We start from the raw sequence: 21,176 nt of genomic DNA on the forward strand, positions 1-21,176 counted from the left end.
AAGAAATTAGACAAATTACTGACAGATAAAACTATTGACAGCTATTAGCTATGATAGCTAAACAGAACATCCAGGGTCAGAAGCAGTCTGAATGTCCTGTTTGCATTCTTCCCAGAAATATCTGGCAGTCTCTTGGTGGAAACAGATAGTTAATTGATCTGAATTAGCAAAGCTCTTCTCACGCACTGAAAGTCAACAGACCTGAGCTCTTCTCTTCTGCGACGAATAAGTTCTTCATCTAACCGGTGTATGCAAGTTCCTTCACTTTTAATCTTCTCAAAGTGCTTCTTTACTTCTTCTCTCCATTCAGCCTGCCAAAGCAATTTAGATGGAGACACAGCATAACTCATGGCAGTGACAACTGCACAATAAAGGGTTGCACTACTTAAACATATTAAACCAGAAACCCACGCTTCTTTATTCCAACAGTACTTTTGTGGTAGGAGGCCGCAAAGCTATCTGATCACCAGGCTTGACCAGGGACTCATCTTTTTAGCTGAAATTCTAACATTAAGTACAGATGTGTGTTGCAAATCTCTCCTAGCCTATAAAACTGATTGCCATTTCAAACCTATGAACAGCTCAATTTCTTCTCAAATCCGTAGCCAACTGCTTTTCAGGCCCAAGACGACATGGAGAGTATGCAATACTCAAGAAAATATAATAACAACTATTTATTTGGCTTTAGATTTCACACCACAATTCCTATGGATTTGCACTAAAATACAGTAGACATCTTGATCACTTCAGTAAAGATGCTTTACTTTAATATTTCACTGGAACAAATTCTGCACCCTGCAGACACCATCTTATCAGGAGGTCCATTCTGCACAATGTTGGAATCAGGCATTTTGTGCGCCTACCATTTGGAACTCTGTCTTACTGTATATCACACAGGATTCTTCTATATTATCTTCTAGATGCCTGCCAAATACATTGCTCTTTCAACAAGCCTTTTAAAATCTTCATCCCAGCTGGTATCTAGCTTGGAATGGAATTAATTTTATGTATGTGCTGTTGTTTTTTATTTACTGCTTTTTATTTACAATTATGTTATTATATTGTAAATTGCTTTGGGGTGCATTATGGGAAGAGATTCATAAATGAATGCCTGTGCTTTTCTCTTCCTATTCCTACCATACAAGTCTTATTAAAGAACACATGGCAAGCCAACGATACAATCTGGTGCTAGAAAAAAAAAGAGAGATTTACCTGAGACTTGAAATAAGTCTCTTGAGGGGTACCCAACACATCAGCAGATGCAATGTCAAGGTGCATAAGCGTCTGTCGAAAAGAGGGCCGATTCCGGGGCTTGCTTTGCCTGACAAATTAAAGAAAAACAGACAGGAGAGACCATGCAAACATAATTAAAAAACTATCTGGAATATTTTAACTGATGGTTTCATTTGAAATAGGCCTTTCTCACTGCCTATTAGAATACCACCGCCCCCTAAAGAAAAACAAAGGCGGCAGCAATCAGGAATACATAAATGTCAGTTTCCTTATTCCCCCTCCCATATCTGGCAAGGCAAACCAAACCCTCAATGTAACACTAATGTAGAAAGATTATTAGCTAGATATGAACACTATATCCTCTCACTTTGTTATTTTCCACGCATCCATTTCAGAAGCATCTTCGCTTATTCTCCTTTCTCATCCCTTCCTTTCCAGCTACTGGCACAATTATGGTGGAAAAAGAAAAGGGCACCAAATTCAAAAAAGTGCTGAAATATGGTCACAAAGGAAGTATTAGGAGCGTATTCGAAGTGTGTCCCCGTTCTTCCTTTGCAGGCATGGCTTCTACTTATTACCTTACTGTCTGCGGCAACCATAATGCATTCGTATCAGTTCATACACTTGAAGAAGTTGTTTCCCCCCAAGCCAATGTATTATTCTAAACTGTGCTTTACAAAAGAACAGACTGTAGTATCACAGTGTTAATGCCAGTATCTTACTACTCAGTGCAGACAGAGATCTCATCCTTCACTTTCATTTTGTGGGCATACTGTGGCGTTTTGTACTGGGGGTGGAAGAGGAGTGTGCACAATACCAGCTGGGCTCAGTGTGGACAGAACAACCCTTACCATGTTTGCTTCATAAGGATCTTGAATCCATCTGGACAAGTGGAGGGCACAGGAAGGTGCAAGCTATTACTGCCTACCCCCCAGATGATGGCTGAGGAGTCGACATCCTTATATGGAATCTCTCCAGTGAGAAGCTCCCACAATACTACTCCAAATGACCTGATAGAAAATGAGAGAGATGAAAATCAGAAAAACTGTATATAACAAGGGGGTTAAGGCTCAGATCTTCTAAAGCAAAGCTGCTAGTGGTGCTAAGTCATGAGAACATAATTTGTCTCAGAAGTTCTGCTGGAAACACTGAAACTGACAAGTACTTATTAATGCATTACTCACCAAATATCCACCTTTTCAGAGACAGGTTCATTGCGAATCACCTCTGGCGCCATCCAAGCTACAGTCCCTGCAAAGGACATTTTTGTACTCTTATCGCTGAGTTCTTTAGAAGTACCAAAATCTGAAATTTTTACTGTATCATTGTGAGTAACTAATACACTGAAAAGAAAAAAAGGGGAAAATGGGGAATAAAGTTTGAATGTAATTCCAACTCACAAGCACAATTTAGGTCAAATCTCATTTTCTGTCTTACACTCCCCACATGCTAACAACTCACTTGGGCGACTTGAGGTCTCTGTGGATGATTTTATGAAGATGTAAATAGTTCATTCCACTAGCAATCCCTGTTGACCAGTCCACAAGCAGGCGAGGTGTGACCTTCCTACCTGCTCGCAACACTTCATACAGCTGTCCATGAGCACAGTACTCCATTATTATACAGTAGCACGGTGCCTGAGTACAAACGCCCCTGGCATAAAAAAGAACTATAGATTAAAAACAACAACAACAATTATAATAATGAGAACATGCAAGTGAAACAAAATGAAAAGTGCTGTCCATTGCTAATTCTCTTGGACAGTAAAAGTACTTCTCACCTTGAGACCAAATCACTCTTTCTTTTAATTTATTCATATTCATATTCTAGCCTTCAAATAAATTCACATTATTTTCACTTTATCCACCAATTAATTGGTCATATATGTACCAGAATAGTAAGTGGAATAATGAAATGTCTTCCCAGAGCTATTTCATTCTAAACATTCTATTTCATTCTAAAATTGAATTTCATGAGGTAGTGTTGATTATTATTCAGGGTCTTGGGGCAGAATAAGGAGGATGAAATGCTGCTGAATTAACTCACATTAAAACTCTTTCCACACATAACAATAAAGTTTTCACAAAGAAAGGAGTGGGAAATAAAATTTTAAAAATTGCTGCAATAATGGATTGGGAAGAACTCAGGCTTCCACAGAATACAAAGCATGTTATCCAACTACAGTCATACCTCCGCTTATGTATCCCTCCAGTTACGTAAACTTTGGGATACGTAACCGGCAAAACCAGAAGTATATTTCTGGGTTTTTGCCACACGTACATGCGCAGAAGCGGTCTCTCTGGTTGCGAAAACCTAGGGATCCGGACGGACCTCCAGAACGGATCCCGTCTGCAACCAGAGTTACCACTGTACCATGCATCCATAAACAGCAACTTTGTTCCTCCCTTCATATGAACTGGAAGCAAGCGAGGAAGTTTCAGTTTACTACAGTTTCCATTTATATACTGGGAAACTATGGCTAATGGCTCCCAAACAAGCAAGGATATGAAGCCTTAGTTTAAAGCTGGTTTAATATCCTGGTTTGTTTGGAAACTACAAAAGGAGGCAACTATTAAGTGACACTTGCCAGCTTGTTCACTCACCAATATCTGATCATCTGAGGATAGTCAATTAATATAAGGATTCTGTTTTACCATCAGCAGGCATGGCTAAAGAAATAATATTGAAGTTGAGACTTTCCAGCTAGAACTACTGTTTAGAGGACAGGAGGAGACCATTGTAACCTGAACACAGTTTAAGGTAAAGGACCACTGACTGTTAAGTTAAAGGCGACTATGGGGTGCAGCGCTCATCTCATTTTTCAGGTCAAGGGAGCCAGTGTCTGTCCACAGCAGCTTTCTAGGTCATGTGGCCAGCATGACTAAACTGCTTCTGGCACAACAGGACACTGCAATGAGTGCCAGAGCACACAGAAAGGCCATTTACCTTCCCACCACGGCGGTACCTATTCATCTACTTGCACTGGTATGCTTTTGAACTGCTAGGTTAGCAAAAGCTGGGGCAGCTCACCCCGTTGCACAGATTCAAACCTCCAACCTTTCAATTGGCAAGCCCAAGAGGCTCAGTGGTTTAGACCACAGTGCCACCCACAACACAGTTTAGCAGGACATGAAGACATATAGCATATGAGTCCAAAAAAACAACATTATTGTAGAGTCAAGATAATCAAAGTATGACCTACTTGAAAGCAATGATGTTGGGATGCTTCAACTTCCTCAAGTGCTTGATATCCGTTTCACTCTGTTCTCTCACTTTCTTGATGGCCACCTCCTCTGCTCTGAATTTCCCTAAGAAAACAGCTCCCTGCGCTCCACTGCCCAACCACTGAAGTTCAGAAATCTCCTCAAAAGGAACTTCCCATGTGTCTGATAAGAAACAAGCATTGTTATTCTGACTGCTATAGCTACCTTTTGTCAAGCCTCAGAGTAATCAACCAGTTAGTCCCTTTGTAGTCTGATGCCCTGTTGAACTTTGCTAGCATGCAAAATGCTCACATCTAGATAATATTGTATTTTAAAAGGGAAAAAAGCACTAGTGCTTTCATTAGCTGTTAAGCTTCCCAGGAAATAACTAGGTGAGCATTCCCATAATAAAGATACTGAGATAGAAGGACAAACACTGTATCTCTTCAACCTAAATATCCCAAATGGTCTACTCCTAGAGGTGCTTTGGACCGGAAGTGCTTCCAGACTGGAAGTCAGTAAAGTAAGGGATATCTGACTCTGAAGTTGCCTTTGGTGCTCAGGGGTGATGCTACAAGGGGCACCAAACATTTGAGAGCACAAGTGATAGTCAACTTCAGCTCCGTACAAACAGGAGGGGCCCCATTCATTTAATCAAAGAAGCTCCGAGTATTCATTCCTACTGTACATGGAGCTCTTCCCCACAAATCAGCCCCACAAGCACAGCTTTTCCATGCACAACAAATGCACATTTGTTCTGCTTTAATCACATTTTAAGGAGCTCAGACTATTTGTTTCTTGATCTGGTTTGAGGAACAACTAAGAATATGATCTTGCCACACCTAGGAAGAGATTTTGCATGCAGTCATCCCCACATCCCCCCTCCCATCCCAGGGTAGAAAAACAATGCCCCAGATCAGGGGCATAGTGTAGGCGGTGCTGGGGGGCCATGGCCCTGGGCGCACAATTTATGTGGGGGCGTGAACCATGCAAGCAACCCCAGTGCAGCCCAGTCTGGCGCTCCTCTCCGCAGTGTCGGCCATTCAATCTCCCCCTGCACAGGAGGGCAGGCGACTCAGCAGGGCCCCGCTTTGCTCTGGTGGGGGTGGGATTGCAGCAGTGGCAAGGGCTGGCGCCTGCCCGGCACACCCACCCCGGGCATTGACAACCAATCCTACACCACTGCTACAGGTGTCCAATAAATGACCCAATAAATGACTGAGAACATTTTTAAAGCCACAAAAATACATGGTTTGACTTTTTAGGTTTACCTTGTTGCTGCAGCTTGTAGTCAGTGGAGTAAGCTTTCCCTATAATATTCCATACAGGCTTCAAACAACCAAAGAGTCCTTCAAGAAATCCACCATTTCCACTACTTGATCTGTTGAACTGGATCTTGATATCTTCTGTTCCATTGTTGGTCTCTCCAGGTATACTATCATTGGTGCCCTGATGAACGGTAGTTTCCAATTCATCCTGTTCCGTTAACTGTAGCACGCTGTTTTCAAACTGGTCCCTGGAATCCTCACTTACACTGGTCAATACTGTTGTGGCAACTGGACTGCTCATGTTCTCTGATGCATTGCTATGAAGTAAGCCCTTGTCTCGTACGTCTTCTATGATCTCAGATGAAGGATGGAGACCACTGGGTATATGTTCCCCATGCATCCTAGCGAAATCTTTATCTTCATTGAGGGTCTTGGCGATCACAGTCGTAGAGGAAGACCAGCTCAGGGGCTCCTGAGAACTGGTCATTGTACTGTGGGTGTGCATGGAGTTGACAGTCAAAGATATTGCTCTAACAAACACCAGTGCTCACTCCCAGTGTAGAAAGTGGCCACAACACCTGAAAAAGGAACCACAGAAAGGTTATGAGAATCATATATCTGATTAGATTTGGAGACAAATATTTTAAATGAACAATAAACTGATGTAAACTACCTATTTGTTCTTCAGTATAAGCCCAAGGATTCATTTCCTAACAAAAAGGCTATCCTGTCCCAAGGAACTTTTCATACAACAACAGAAGCAGCAATTGCTTGAAGTTACAACTGTTCTCCCACAGTTGTGGAATCTCTCAGCAATATATTGCATGCTGTACTTTGCCCATATGTCACATTAAGCCACCTGACATCAAAACTGAACAGGCTCATGTGACAAAACTATTGAAGTATTTACATAGCTTGCCACGAAAAATCCAAGCTGGAATAGGATCATTCCATGCATCTTAAAATAACAATTTTATTAATATAGAATTAGGTATTTAAAATTAAAGTTAAACAAGGCTGATATACTTTGTAAATGGATTTGTTATCATAATAACCATTCAAAACAATTGTGCCCAACTGTAATGCAAATTTTTAACAAGTGTGCATTTAGGGGAAAACTATAAGTTGTGTTGTATCTCTCTATATAAGGTGTGGGGAGTCTTGGACACCCAATCACCCCAGATGTTGCTGAGATACAACTCCCACCAGCGAGCACAGCCAACAGCCAGGGGTAGTGGGAGTTATAGCTCAGCAATATCTGGAGGGTCAAAGGTTCCCCACACCTGTTTTATAAATAGGTAATTTCTATTGGGCTACTGTTTGATACTATGAGTTTGGACTTACTCAGGCATTATTGCAAGGACAAGTGTGAACTTCACCCATTTAAAGGTAAATGTTACTGACAAACGTGAATTACTGAGGTACATAGGAATTATCTTCTGTTCAACTATCTGTTTTACCATTACTGGGTTGTTAGTCCCAGCTTAGAGTAGTCTAACATAGAACACAGTCGTTCCTTAAGACAAGACAGGCTGAACTGAAGGAGAACCAACAGATATAAATAAGCAGGCTGAAACCAACAGTGGAGAAAAAGCTGGACTTGAGTAAGCTGATCTTACAGGATACTTGCATTTACTAGAATATGAACAACCCAGTTCCTCCAATTATGTTTTACTATACGGTATTGTTATACTATAGCTGTCTTTCCATATTATGTAATGCCCTTACAAAGTGGTTGCATCTTTAGCAGCTGTTTGTGATTTATATTCAAAACAAGGGATAGAAACCTTATTTGCCTTATGCACTTATCTATATAAACCTGGAGAACAATTTTTTTAATAAAAAAGTTAAGATATGTTAAAAATATACATTTTAAACCAGTCTTCAAGATACAACTGCTGAAATCAACTTTACATCCCTGGGGAAAGGTCTTAAAGCATGTCTGGAATATGCAAATTTTGGAAGACAGGAGAGCTTCACAACCTGGAGCTGAACCACCACTGAGAGCACATCTAGATGTGCCTTTCCTGCTCTAATTTGTCATGTTATGTTCCACTATTATGCTTCTGGGAGCCCCCCTTTTGCAGATACAACTTTTATTTTGTAATTCTGTCAAGCAAGAAGAAGAAATGTTTACATCTTTGTTCTGGCACTGGAGAAACCAAAGCTAATTACATATCTGTACATGAATTGACAGAAGGGCTGAATTCTGCTCCCCCAGTCTGAAAAAATATGTCTCAGATAAGCTGTCCTTCACACAAATAAAAGCTCAGTTTCAATTGCCCAAGAAAATGTTGCCTTTATTCTGTAAACAATACATTTTATATGTATGATCTTCCCATGTGATATAAAAGATATTTTTAGCATTGTTTCCATTCAGAGCATTTTCATGTTCACAGTCCAATGGCTCTAGATTGCATAATCTAGTGTCACACAAAATAAATAAGGTTGCATAATGACTTCTGGTAATATCAAACACAGTATTTTTTAAAGTTAAGTTAGAAAAGGAAATGCACATTTATTATTATTATTATTATTATTATTATTATTAAAGAAATATCACTGAACTGATATTTACACTACAAGGTATAGTATAAAAATGAGAATCCACTATCACACATTTCATTAATCTGTTTCTCCCTGAAGGGGTCCACTTTGTATTCTCTATATAACCATTATGCAGGCAGAAAGAGCTCTCTTCAGCTCCTAGTGTTGTCACACTAAGATATGAAACCAATAAAAGTTCCTGGCAGAAGCTACTCAGAATACCTCTTTTTACATGACTTCCATTTATATACACTATACATTTTATTGCAGTAGCCTAAGTGGGATAGCAAATTTGTCATACAGCTTACAGAACATGACAAAAAAAAAGTTTCTTTTTAATTTCATAGTTGAGTTGGGGAATGGGGGGAAGAGAGTCAAGTAATTTTTTAGCATGCCATTGGCTATAATGCATGTGAAAGTCACCCATCAAAACCTATTCACCACAAACTATCTCCTAAACAGAACTCTTTCTGAATAGAACACATAGGATATTTTGGGATTTTCCTTTCTGAAAGTGTGGCAGACCTGATTAAATTAAACCCAGTTCCTAAATATTTCCAAAATGGAGAACTGTGGTTTAATGTGGTTTACTGACAATAATCCTAATTGAGGATCGAACCTTTGCTTAAGAGCCTGGTTAACCAACTGACATCAAACCCATTTGATGCCAGTTCTCTATTTGACAATGGTCCTCCTAGCGCTGTTTCTCCAGAGAGAGACACCCACTTACAGAGGAAAGAAGGAAGTTCTTGCCAGTCCCTTTTACACTGCAGCCTTCAGGACCCCCTGAAATCAGTTATGAGGGTTGGTGGACTGTCCAGAACAGATTTTCAGGGGGCACTGGGGACTGGAAGAAAGAGGGAGAAATCAGCAACATATTGCTTTTCCCTCCTCCTCCAATAGTCAACATCTCTCACAAGAACAAAAGCCTTTATAACAGGGCAACAACTAGATACAACCTTTTGGGTTTCTTTTATTTAGAATTTTGTTATAAATACCATAAATACATGAGATATGGAATAGAGCTGGGAGATGTACTGAAGTTCACATCATGATAACAGTTTCATAATATTTGGCATGGCAATATATCGCAAATCACAGTGTGTGTGTGTGTGAAGAACTGTGAAGCTGGTCATCTCTTCTGCCCCGTTGCTCTGTACTATAAAATATCATTTGTATCAATACTTAAAGGTAAGTAAAATACTTAAAAGTAAGTACAAATGTATCAGTTTCAAGACCCCTAAGTAGTAGACGTCGCTAGGACATTACCCCATTCACCTCTATATAGTTACATCCTTATTTCAAACCTAGTGATATATCGGTATAGCACAATGTTTAGTGGATAATATATCACAATGTTGAAAACTATGTATCGCCCAGCCCTAATATGGAAATATATATGTACAGCAGACCCTCCAAGTGTCCCTATTTTCCAAGAACATCCCTGATTTAGAGAAGCTGTCCTGGTTTCTGATTTGATCCTGGAATGTCCCACTTTTCCTTAAGCTGTCCCTATTTTCACTGGAGAAATGTTGGAGGGTATGGAGTTATCCGACCCCCAAGCCGTCTGAAGGCAATCCTATATAGGGAAGTTTTTAATGTTTAATTCTGTTTCTATATATATTGAAAGCTGTCCAGAGTGGTTGGTGCAACTCAGTAAGATGTGTGGGGTATAAATAGTAAAATTATCAATATGGAATGGGAAGTCTCTATTTTCATCAGAGAAATGTTGGAGGGTATGGTACTGTAGTCTACCCTACCCCAGGTGGGAATTCCTAGACATGGAGGAGACACATACATACAAACACCTATTCTTTGATGCCAAGGCAGAACCATCAAGCAATCATCTTCTCCTCACTACCACACATACCACCATCAAATAACAATCCACACAACAGTATGGAAAATAGATGCCTGCCATAGTAAAATACTGTCTGAAGTCATTCTCCTCCTTCGGAAAGGCATTTATACATGTACTTATTCATCCATTCTTATTGCCTTTAAAAAGGACACTTTTTTCTATCTCAACCCTGATGCCTACCCCTGTAGTGCCAAAATGATCAAGTAGCAGGTGGTATGAAAGGCCTCTTCCTGAAATCTTGGGAGAGTTGCCTGCCACTCACAGCAATATACAGTGGTACCTCAAGTTACATACACTTCAGGTTACATACGCTTCAGGTTACAGACTCTGCTAACCCAGAAATAATGCTTCAGGTTAAGAGCTTTGCTTCAGGATGAAAACAGAAATTGGGCTCCGGCAGTACGGCAGCAGGAGGAGGCCCCATTAGCTAAAGTGGTGCTTCAGGTTAAGAACAGTTTCAGGTTAAGTACGGACCTCCAGAACGAATTAAGTACTTAACCTGAGGTACCACTGTAATATTAGGCTAGATGGGCTTGGTATAAGGCAGCTTCCTATATTCCTATCATGTGAGAGGGCTCAGGTTTGGACACATCAGTCCTGAACTTGAGCATTCTATAGTTTGGTGCTATAGGTAGTAAGAGACAGTCTATGGAGTAGGAAAGGGGAATTCAACCTCATAATGTGTATTCCCCCCCCAACCCCAACTCCAGGGAAAGTTAGTATAATCTGATAAAGGCATAAGCAGTCTAATTTCCTTATCTTCCCTCCCTCCTATCAGTCCCCCCCACCCACGTGAAACTTATCAGGCTGTTGTTTTTGTTTTCTTTTGTTTTGCCTTTTAATTTACAAGCTTATATACTTATAGGGAGCAACTCTACCAAGTATGAACTACAACAACCTTCCTTTTGGAGTGGCCCCATTTTGATTCCAAACTGATGGGCACTTGGCCCCCCTACTCCCCAAAATTGCTATTAAAATAAATTATAGAATAGTACCCTATTTCCACATGTACAGTTGCTGGAGTTTTTGAAGGCAGAAAATTTTATTAATTTATTTTTTACTCTTCTTAAAGCTTTTAATGACACTCTGAACACCCTTAAGACAAATACTGTTTCTTTGGTCCTTAAGAGTTCCAAAGATGCAACAGAATTTTTGTATTTTGACCGGGACCACAAGCTGAACAACAAAATTAATTTTAATTGATGAAATAAGCCTTACATCTTACAAGTTTATAAACATGGTCAAATATTTCATTAATACCAACTCACTTAAAGCATATCTGCAAAACAATGGAAGAAGAGTTGGAAAGATCCTAGTCATTTGGTCAACTGTAATTTTAATTTAGCAATTTCTGTATGCCATAATGGGCTGGTGGCTTAAAAAAAATTATTCTGACATCTCAGAATTTTAAATGCTTTTTCCAGTTCCGATGATAAACATGAAATTTATCAGAAAAATCTCAGAAAAAGAGTAAACACTCTGAATCTACTTTCTCTGGAGTAGTTGAGAATTATTAAAATGAACTTTAATACTTAAGGAATTCTATTTAACTCTGCACACAGGAGGAAACTGACCCTTCCTGTGGCAAGTAGTGCAAAAGAGAGAAAATCTTGACCTCTGCTGACCACAAGAGACAGAAGAGATGCAATGCTCTTTGTCAATAATCCATTTGAAGAGATTAACAAGATGCCAAGCTTCACTTTTTGGAATTAATTAACATACAAACCACAAATCAAAGCTGCACTAGCCTTATTACAATCTGAAAAGTTAGCCACAGATTTAAAAAACCCTACTATTAAGCAGTTGTTGTAATATTAAATGCCTATAAATAAGCATAAAGGTTTCCCCCCCATCAATTAAGAATGGATTTAAGTTAATTGTGTAAGAATAGAAATTTGTCATTCAGTTTCCACCACTGTACTTTGAAACATAGAGGCATGTGAACCCAGAGAGTAAGTAACAAAGAAGTAAGTAACAAAGACAACCAGGTATCAAGGGGGTGGATGTCCCAGTGAAGAGAAAGGGTAAGATGCATTTTTTTCCAAACAAGGAAACCAGGGTTGTGGGGTGGTTTTTTGTTGGTTTTTTTTTTTACTTTTCTTGCTTTGTTACTCTCACCTTTGTGTGTGTGTGTGTGTGTGTGTGTGTGTGTTACACTCGTCTTTTATTCTAGGCACAATATCAAAAATAGAGCTTTACATGTATTTCTAATTTCAGCAACAAACTCAGGAAAACACTATGTTGTAACTTAGGATGGGAGGGTTAAAAATGAAGTGGAGCCAGAACTATTAGGTCCAAGGCATTTGCCTGACATTTGTTTTTGTCACTTCTGGTACTTCTTTTTTTCAGCAATTTCTGAAAGGGCAAGATTCAAGGGTAAGATACATTGCCATTCTGTATGAACTCTCACTGATTTCACTAGCAAGCAGGACAATCATACCTCGGTAAGGATAATCTCAGTAAACAGTAAATCATTGGGACTTTATATCTAATTATTTTTGTATGCTAAAAGAAGCCATTTTCATTTCTATGGAAGGATTTAATCATTAAACTTCTCATTAAGACCTAAATTGTTCCCAAATCCAGTCAAAATATATTGACAAACATGTTAAGTTTTATTAAAAAGCTGCACCACCACTGAAGATTACGTTTTCACAAGGACGTGGGAAGAGGGAGAAGCCTCCTGTTTTAAGATCAGTTGCAATTTCCCCCCTTGCTATTTGCAATCTCTGCCTTTTCAGACAGCCACAGAAATGCATTCTCTCCCATTTTATAAAGAGGGAAGGACCATTACACAACCTCCAGAACAACCTCCAGAACAGCAAATGAAACATGTCTATGTTTGCTCTACAAAGAAGTAGATGGGCAGAAACAGAAATATTCTTGGCTTTAATATGGTCTCTTTCAGCATTTTTTCCAGTCCACTCACACCCCAAATGCACCATCCATCTGCTCCTCTGAAATAAATGGCAGGAAGGTAACATCGGTCATTTTGCAAACGCAGCCCCTTGAAGGAAGACAGATTTTGTTAATATACTTACGGTGGAGAGTAATTTCTACAATCCTGCTCCATTTTCATGCGTTATGATGTGGATGGCAGAAAAACGAAACCCAAACCTGATCTGCAAAATACAGCAAGGAAATTCCACCCACACAATCCTGCAGCCCCGCTGCAAAGGAGAACACAGACACTACTGACGTCACAGATTCATGAATGGATGTATACGGGGCTGTTTTAGGTTTCAGAATACAGCCTGCTGTGGTGTGTGCTCTGAAAAAGGAGGGGGGAAGAGAAGAGGAGAGTCAGGTGGGACAGCCAATCAGAATCAGGCAACAACAGCCTGCCTCTCTTCAGAGGAATCTCATCACAGAGCAGGCAGATGCTACCAATCAAACCCCTGCGACACAGCATCAAAGGGTTATGATACAGACCCTGCCAGCTGGGAGGGGTGTGGGGCAAGTGGGACCAGATGATAATGAAAACAATGCTGATACGTGAGGTGAATATTAGAACAGCATGTAGAAAAGCTGCAAAACAGAAAAGCTCTCTCCCTTCATTATATGATGAGTGCATACAATATCACAGCAAAGCCAGCCACCCGAATAGATCTTGCATGACAAACCTATCAAATATTTGATATCTGCTATAGGAAACTAGTACATCAACCAGAGACCTACATTACTTCAAGCATACACCGTGACACTAAGGGTTGGATCCAAATTTAATCGTGCTTAGAGAAGACCCACTGAAATCGATGGGATTTAAGTTAGCGTAACAAACCTCATTGGTTTCAGGGAGAGCTACTCCAAGCATAACTAAATCTGTATCCAATCCCAAATTAATAACTAAACATTATACTCAGATCTGAGGAGTATATAAAAGGAAAATAATATAGGATTGTATGCATAATAAAGGGAACACAGTAAACAATAAATATAGAGAAACCTAGAACTTTGTTTTGAAAATGGCGGTTCCTCCCAAAGGAGAACAACATTTGAAGTGTTAGAACTGTACGCAATTGGTTGTTATTGAGATTTATATCCCACCTTTCCTCCAGAATTGTAGAGTTATATTGATACAGACCCTAACATTTCACATGTTGTATGTTGAAAAAATAAACTACTGTAATTGTCACATATTATTATTATTTCCATTCTAAATCTAAGGTTCATTCTGGTACCTGATCATTGTTCCAGGCACGGCAACATTCCATGCCCTCTCTTCAAGCCGTGCATTGATTTGCTCTTCAAGGTAGATAAACCAAGCTGACACTCAGTGCAGCTTCAAAGAGCATTCCAACACTGGATTCTTCTATCTGAAAATAGCCAAATAAAACAAGACTAATAAGATTTTTTAAAAGAAAGTATTGGCTTGAATTGCACCAGACTCTGCATATACTTTTCACATGGTCCTCCAAAGAGAACCGAATCCAAGGGATTCCCTAAATACAACAATATGAAATTCAACAAAATATAACTATGATGTTTACATTATATAAGATTCTATATACTGTAAACTAGTAAATATATTTTAAGAAACCTTGTCCCCTTGCAGCTATGTGAAATATACAAGCTCAGTGTCTCACTGGCTCTATTCAAACATAATTCCAAGTCATAGTTTGGGACCACACAACAAAACTTGGGATCTGTCAAAAATAGTGTATACATAGTGTGTACAGAAGAAGAAAAGGGCAAGAAAAGGGGGTACACAAGCCTAAGGCTTGCTCATGAAACACCAAACAATGAGTATTACATCAGAACTGAACCAGTATCTTTATGACTCCAAAACCATATTTTGAATTAAGAACTTATAGTTCCAGTTTGCATGTGATGCTAAGCCAAACCATGACTTAGTAGGAACATGCAAGTTCCCAGAGAGGAGACTGTGGCTGCTTTGCTGTTCCCCTGATCTTTCTGCAACCCAGTTCATTGTTTATCTGGAGCACAAAAAGTATAAGCCCGGGTTTCAGCAATATGCTACATGAAATCATTGTTTAGCTCACAGTACTGCAACAGCAGGGCCAGAGGAGAAGCAAAGGAACTACAATCTGCCTTTGGGGAGCCTGTGCGCTTGTGCCAACCCATGGTTTAGGTCTACATTACATGTGAACCAAATCATAATCAGATTCTTGAAAATGCAGTGTCAGGTTTCAGCTCTGCCATCTCCTCTGGAGACACCCAGGTCAATTTATAGAGAGGTCCATCAGTACACACTAATTTCTTCTTGTATTTTACCAATCTAGGGCATTCTTCAAAACATGACTCCTGCTTTAGGCTCTATCAATGAACTTATCAACTGTCATGACAAAATCAAAACATGTAGGACTCTACAGTGGTACCTTGGGTTACAAACTTAATTCATTCCGGAGGTCCGTTCTTAAGCTGAAACCGTTCTTAACCTGAGGCGCGCTTTCACTAATGGGGCCTCTCGCTGCCACCGCCGCACGATTTCCGTTCTCATCCTGGGGCAAAGTTTGTAACCCAAGGTACTACTTCCAGGTTAGCGGAGTTTGTAACCCGAAGCGTTTGTAACCCAAGGTACCACTGTACTTGACATCAGAGGAATGCTGCAACTCAGGAATGATAAGGTACATTCCAGACCTAGGGCAACCTTCTTTCTAGTGGTTAGGCAATCCTTAATATTTGGGTCTGTAAAATCCCAAGTTCTGACTACAATTTTTTTTAAAAAAAAAATGTTATCAGAACTTCTCAAAATAGTGTATTTTCCAACAAATACAATATTTCCCTTAAAAGATAGTAAATTGTGCTCAAACAAAAACTGATCCACCCATCCAAATGTTTAACAAATATATAGACAATTGAAACTCAATGACATAGAGAGAGAGAGAAACAATTAGGTGACAGGTGAATTAGTTTGCTTTTATTTCAGTTGGAGAGGTGTGTGCTTAACAAGTGCAAGAGTCAAGATATATTAAATTAGGAATAAAGGATTTTATTATTTGAACTAAGGAACTAAAATATAACTGAGATTAGAATATCATATACAAGTATCTTGAACAAAGAAAACTATATTCACAGTGCGGGGGATTTCGGAATGGTTCATTATAAACAGTGCTTTTTTCTTAAAAAAATGTTTAGGGATACCCTCATTTTTCTACTCATATTGAAATAAAGGTAAAGGTACCCCTGCCCGTACGGGCCAGTCTTGACAGACTCTAGGGTTGTGCGCCCATCCCACTCAAGAGGCCGGGGGCCAGCGCTGTCCGGAGACACTTCCGGGTCACGTGGCCAGCGTGACATCGCTGCTCTGGTGAGCCAGAGCCGCACACGGAAACGCCGTTTACCTTCCCGCTAGTAAGCGGTCCCTATTTATCTACTTGCACCCGGGGGTGCTTTCGAACTGCTAGGTTGGCAGGTGCTGGGACCGAGCAACGGGAGCGCACCCCACCGCGGGGATTCGACCCGCCGACCTTTTGATCGGCAAGCCCTAGGCGCTGAGGCTTTTACCCACAGCGCTACTGCCCCTCAAAAAGGCCAAACTTAGATTCACAAAATGTTTAGGGGTATGTGTACCTCAGCGTCCCCCCCCCCCCAGAAAAGAGAGAACCGATTATAAATATAAATGTTCATAAATAATATGACTGAAAAGTTCTATAAAACAGATGTCCAACTACTGGGAAGAAAAAATTCAATAGCTTTATAAAACATTTGCTAATTTTTTAAGAGAATAAAAATTTAAAGCTTGTACTGCCAATATTTATTCTTTCTACTATGGTCCCATTGCTAGTTATGGCAGACTGAATTCAGAGTGCATGAGACACTTTTCTCATTCACAGCAGACAATAGGAAAACCCACTCACTCACCTCTTCTACCCTCCACAGAAGTCATTATGTGTATTTACAATTACTTTAATGTGCATCATTTGCTAGCAGGAAATGGATCTCACTCTAGATAAATCTATTGAGTTAAAAACTAAGTATTTTAATTTAAAATACTCACTTTAAACTGCATTGGACTACATAAAACAATGCAAAACTTTTGTTGCAGTGGATCTCTTCAGTATGTAAACTTTGTCCCCATCAAGGCTGACTGGTATAACATTTGTACACATTTACTCTAGCCCAGAAGCCTTGGGGAGTTTCTGTCCAACTCAGCAAGGTGGGAGGGTTTGTTATTTTAACTGCTGGTTGATAAGGGCTTATCTCTACGTACTCAAAAGGTTGAATTCAACACACTTAAGAGACAGATCAAAGAACACAAGGTAAGCCCAGGAATTTTACTTCCTTATGTGAAAGCTTTCCGCTCTTTTTTCTGCTCAGGGCTTGTACTTCAGTAGTTAGGCTCCACCATGCTACCCACACAATTCATAGGCATAGTTTGCTTGGGTTTGGACAGGGGCATGGAGGGAGTCAGGTGCAAGCAAGTCCCACCCATTATATATGGCCGGGTGAAGACGCCATCACACTCTGGTGTCCAAACTGGCCCTGGGCAATGTATTAATACATCACCCAGGCCTACTACAGTGGTACCTCGGGTTAAGTACTTAATTTGTTCCGGAGGTCTGTTCTTAACCTGAAACTGTTCTTAACCTGAAGCATCACTTTAGCTAATGGGACCTCCTGCTGCTCCCACGCCGCCAGAGCACGATTTCTGTTCTTATCCTGAAGCACTATTTCTGGCTTAGTGGAGTGTGTAACCTGAAGCGTATGTAACCCGAGGTACCACTGTATAGAGTTTAGTTAGCAACCAATGACACATTCCTTAAGGCAGTGTTTCCCAACCACTGTTCCGCGGCACACTAGTGTGCCGCGAGATGTTGCCTGGTGTGCCGCGGGAAAAATTAAAAAATTTTTTTTTAAAAAAAGTCAAATTTTCGATTGGGGCACCGTCACTAGATGACCCCTGGAGTTCCCTCCCTCCCTCCCGCTCTGCGTCTCCTCCTCCGGAGAGGCCCTTCCTGGCTCTCGGCCAAGGCTTGGCAGCTGCCACTCACTCACTTGCTCGCCCACCCATCCCTCCATCCTTGCACCCGGCCTCTCCCCCTCCGTCCCCGGCGCGGGGGCTGCCGGGATCTGTAGTCCCCTCGCCCTTGGGCTCCGCACCCGCGCGGGGTGCGCGAACTACGTTTCCCAGCGTGGCCTGGCGGGCCGGGCGTTTTGTTTGAAGCGCTCTTCTCCCGGCCATGGAATGAGCGCAGCGGCAGCGGCCGGGCGGGCTGGGGCTCTTCCGCGCAGACCCCGCGCAGCCTGCCTGCGCCCCCGCGGAGATCGGGCGGCAGGATGGAGCCCGGGGATCCCCGCGGAGGCGGAGGCTGCCCCCCAGGTAGGGCTGCGTCGGGGTTTTTTTATTTTTGCAATGCTGCATCCGCGCCAGAGGGGACGCATCGGACCGCGGGGAGACCCCTTGGCGGGCGTGCAAGGCAATGCATGCGTGCAGGCGTTGCATGGAGTGCAGTGCAATGCAATGGCAACGCGGCGCCCTGCATGCATGCATGCAACTTCCACCGGCGCTCCAGACTTGGCAGGTGAGGGGGGTCCCCAGTGGGCAGCAGAGAGAGCCGGGAGGGCGAAGGGGAGCCGGGGGGGAGCAGCGCTGCTCCCCGAGCCGAGCCCGGGGGGAAACCTCGGCGTCGTTGCGCCGGGTGTTGGAAGCGGAGGCTGGCGGGGGCCCCTCACCTGCAAAACCTGGTCGCCTCTCATATATTTCGTGCATTGCATTCATCGCCCGCTTTCTCCTCCAAGGAGCTCCCGGGGGCGCGCGTGGTTCTCCCCGTGTTATCCTCGCAACAACAGCCCTGCGAGGTGGGTCAGGCGAGTGGCCCAAGGGAGCACCCAGGGATTGTCCTGGCCAGGTGGGGTGATTTGAACCCTGCTCTCTGCCCGGTCTTTGTCCTCATTTAGCCCCCACATGTGCATGACTGTGCATGACTGAGGTTTTCCCCCCTCGTCTTGGCTATGGTGTGAGTCTGTGCTGTTAATTAATGGGGTTCTGCCTTCGGAGAAGATGAGCCAGCCCTCAAGGAGGTGATTATGTAATTTGCTAGCAATTCATGTCCCTCCCGGCGTGACGCTGCGCGCTGACGTCACGGGGCTGTAATGCTGGTGTGCCTCGAGATTTTTTTCATGAAACAAGTGTGCCTTTGCCCAAAAAAGGTTGGGAAACACTGCCTTAAGGAAATTAAGATTACACTCTGGATTTTGCTTGAATCCAGCATGCAGAATGCACACACACACACCTGCCTCACAACTCTTTTCTCCTTACAAATCATTTTACTGGTTTCTTAAAACGGTCTAGACAAACATACTGTAAGTGAAGAGAGAACTATTACCATACTCATGGTAGTTTTCATGTTCAAGTGGCATTATACTTTGCAGCATGCTGGTGACATGCAACAGACAAAAGCCATTACCATCATGACCTGTGTGTGCGCTTCCAAAGGCATCTGGCCAGCCACTGGTGGAAACATAGTGCTGGACTTTGGTCTTCACCAGCAAGTAAACTCTTAATCTGAAAATCTGTTGATAAGCATTTCTAAGTATATTTAAATTTGTCTGTCCAACTAGAAATGTTCCCCATGTAGGTTAACAGCCCAATTACAGGCATGTTTACTCAGAATTCCCACGGAATAGTATCAAACTTGTGTCCTATGACACAAGTGAATATGAGAGAGGGAAGCAAATTTTAAAAGTAGCGGGCAGTCTCATCACAGCACCTATCTCAACGGTAGGGAAGCTTTGGCCATCATCCCAAACCAAGCAAGTATGCTGGTTCACAGGGAGAAAACTGAAACTAGGTCATTCCTCCCTCACTTTTGAGAGCTAAGCCATGGTTTGGTGAGTTACATTCGAACCTGGGCTTGTGAGTTACACTCGAACTTGGGCTTGTGATTTGCCTTACTCCCAACAAACCAAGTGCTGTAACCAAGGCATGTTCTTAACGTACCACTCCTTGTCTGTTTGGGTGGGGCAAATTGCAATCCCAGGTTTGGACATAAAACAAAGCTAAACCATGACTTAGCTCCTGAGTGACAGAGGTGTGGACAAGCTGCACATTTCTGTCTGTGAATGCTTGCTTGTTTTATGGTAAGTCATAGTTTGCTTGGGTTTGGACAGGACACTAAGCTGTGGTTAAAAACAGAAGCAAAAGTCACCCCAGAGTAGTAGAGGAAAAGGTGAAGATGACATGTCTGAGGCGCATTCACGTAATACTAAGGTTTAGCAGTTCAAACACAGCCAATTATATTAATGCTGCCAATACAAACTGGGACCCTGTGTCCAGCAGTTGAAAATGTTGCTATGTGTAGTTTCCCCCACCACCACCACCACCACCACCACAGATCTACACTGGGAGAAGTGAATTTGCCAAAATTCTCTCTTCTAGCCAATTATTTGAAGCATAGTTGGTCTTTCGTTTTCAAAATCTAGTAACCTTAATTGTGACTGTCACAGTCTAAGTAACTCTGCATTTTGATCTGTGCTTCATTTTGCAACTTTCCTTATTTATATATAAATCCCTGTTTATATAACCTCTTTATATAACTATGAACTAGAGCACACTGTGGCAGCTAGAGCTACAGTTGCCTAAAGGTAATATGTAATTCTTGCTTCTATTGCAGCTATTCAAGGCACAGAAGCTCTATGCCATATGGAACCTGGCAATCCTACTAGAAAACTAGACTATGGAAGAATTTCAGCTATAATTCCATCTTCTTTCTAAATTGGAGCCTGAAGCAACATACACTGGAATCACGCTAGAAAAGGCCTACAAGAAAAAGGTGACAGACCATTGGAGAGGTTAGCAACTTATCCACAAAAAGTTATTGTGCATATTGTGCAATAGTATATTAGTTTTCTAAAAATTTCCTGTCACTGAAGTTTCAGCCCAGTTTATTGCTGGGGAAGAAGCTTGAAAAACCCCCACATATAGTGATACTCTTAACAGCTGTAATGCTTCTTGACTTAACTGGGGCAAAGGAAATTGTGAAAAGCCAGTTCTATATTAACAATCCTGGGTGCTGAGAAATCCTCCTTGCAGAATAAACTACTTTAACATCCCTTTCAAATGCATGTTTTGTCATAATTTTTGCAGAACACAGTTCTCTT

At 41.5% G+C, this 21,176-nt stretch overlaps 1 protein-coding gene across 7 annotated transcripts in view; it reads right to left on the reverse strand.

The window, feature by feature from the left end:
- Positions 1-21,176, reverse strand: part of MAP3K13 (mitogen-activated protein kinase kinase kinase 13) — a 79,201-nt gene that overhangs the window by 14,286 nt on the left and 43,739 nt on the right. For 5 of the 7 annotated variants that reach the window (XM_082221768.1, XM_082221763.1, XM_082221769.1 and 2 more), the window contains exons 3-9: positions 5,708-6,282; positions 4,436-4,619; positions 2,695-2,886; positions 2,418-2,576; positions 2,085-2,243; positions 1,213-1,321; positions 202-311 (exon numbers count right to left, since the gene is read on the reverse strand). In XM_082221768.1, coding sequence (XP_082077894.1) covers positions 202-311; positions 1,213-1,321; positions 2,085-2,243; positions 2,418-2,576; positions 2,695-2,886; positions 4,436-4,619; positions 5,708-6,209 — 1,415 coding nt within the window. In that variant the 5' untranslated portion in view covers positions 6,210-6,282. Of the gene's footprint in view, positions 1-201; positions 312-1,212; positions 1,322-2,084; positions 2,244-2,417; positions 2,577-2,694; positions 2,887-4,435; positions 4,620-5,707; positions 6,283-13,153; positions 13,382-14,293; positions 14,429-21,176 lie in introns of all 7 variants that reach the window. The other 2 variants (XM_082221764.1, XM_082221765.1) reach the window with 2 other exon arrangements.

This window comes from Podarcis vaucheri (genome assembly GCF_965113315.1).
Source record: "Podarcis vaucheri genome assembly, chromosome: 5".
Classification (NCBI taxonomy): domain Eukaryota; kingdom Metazoa; phylum Chordata; class Lepidosauria; order Squamata; family Lacertidae; genus Podarcis; species Podarcis vaucheri.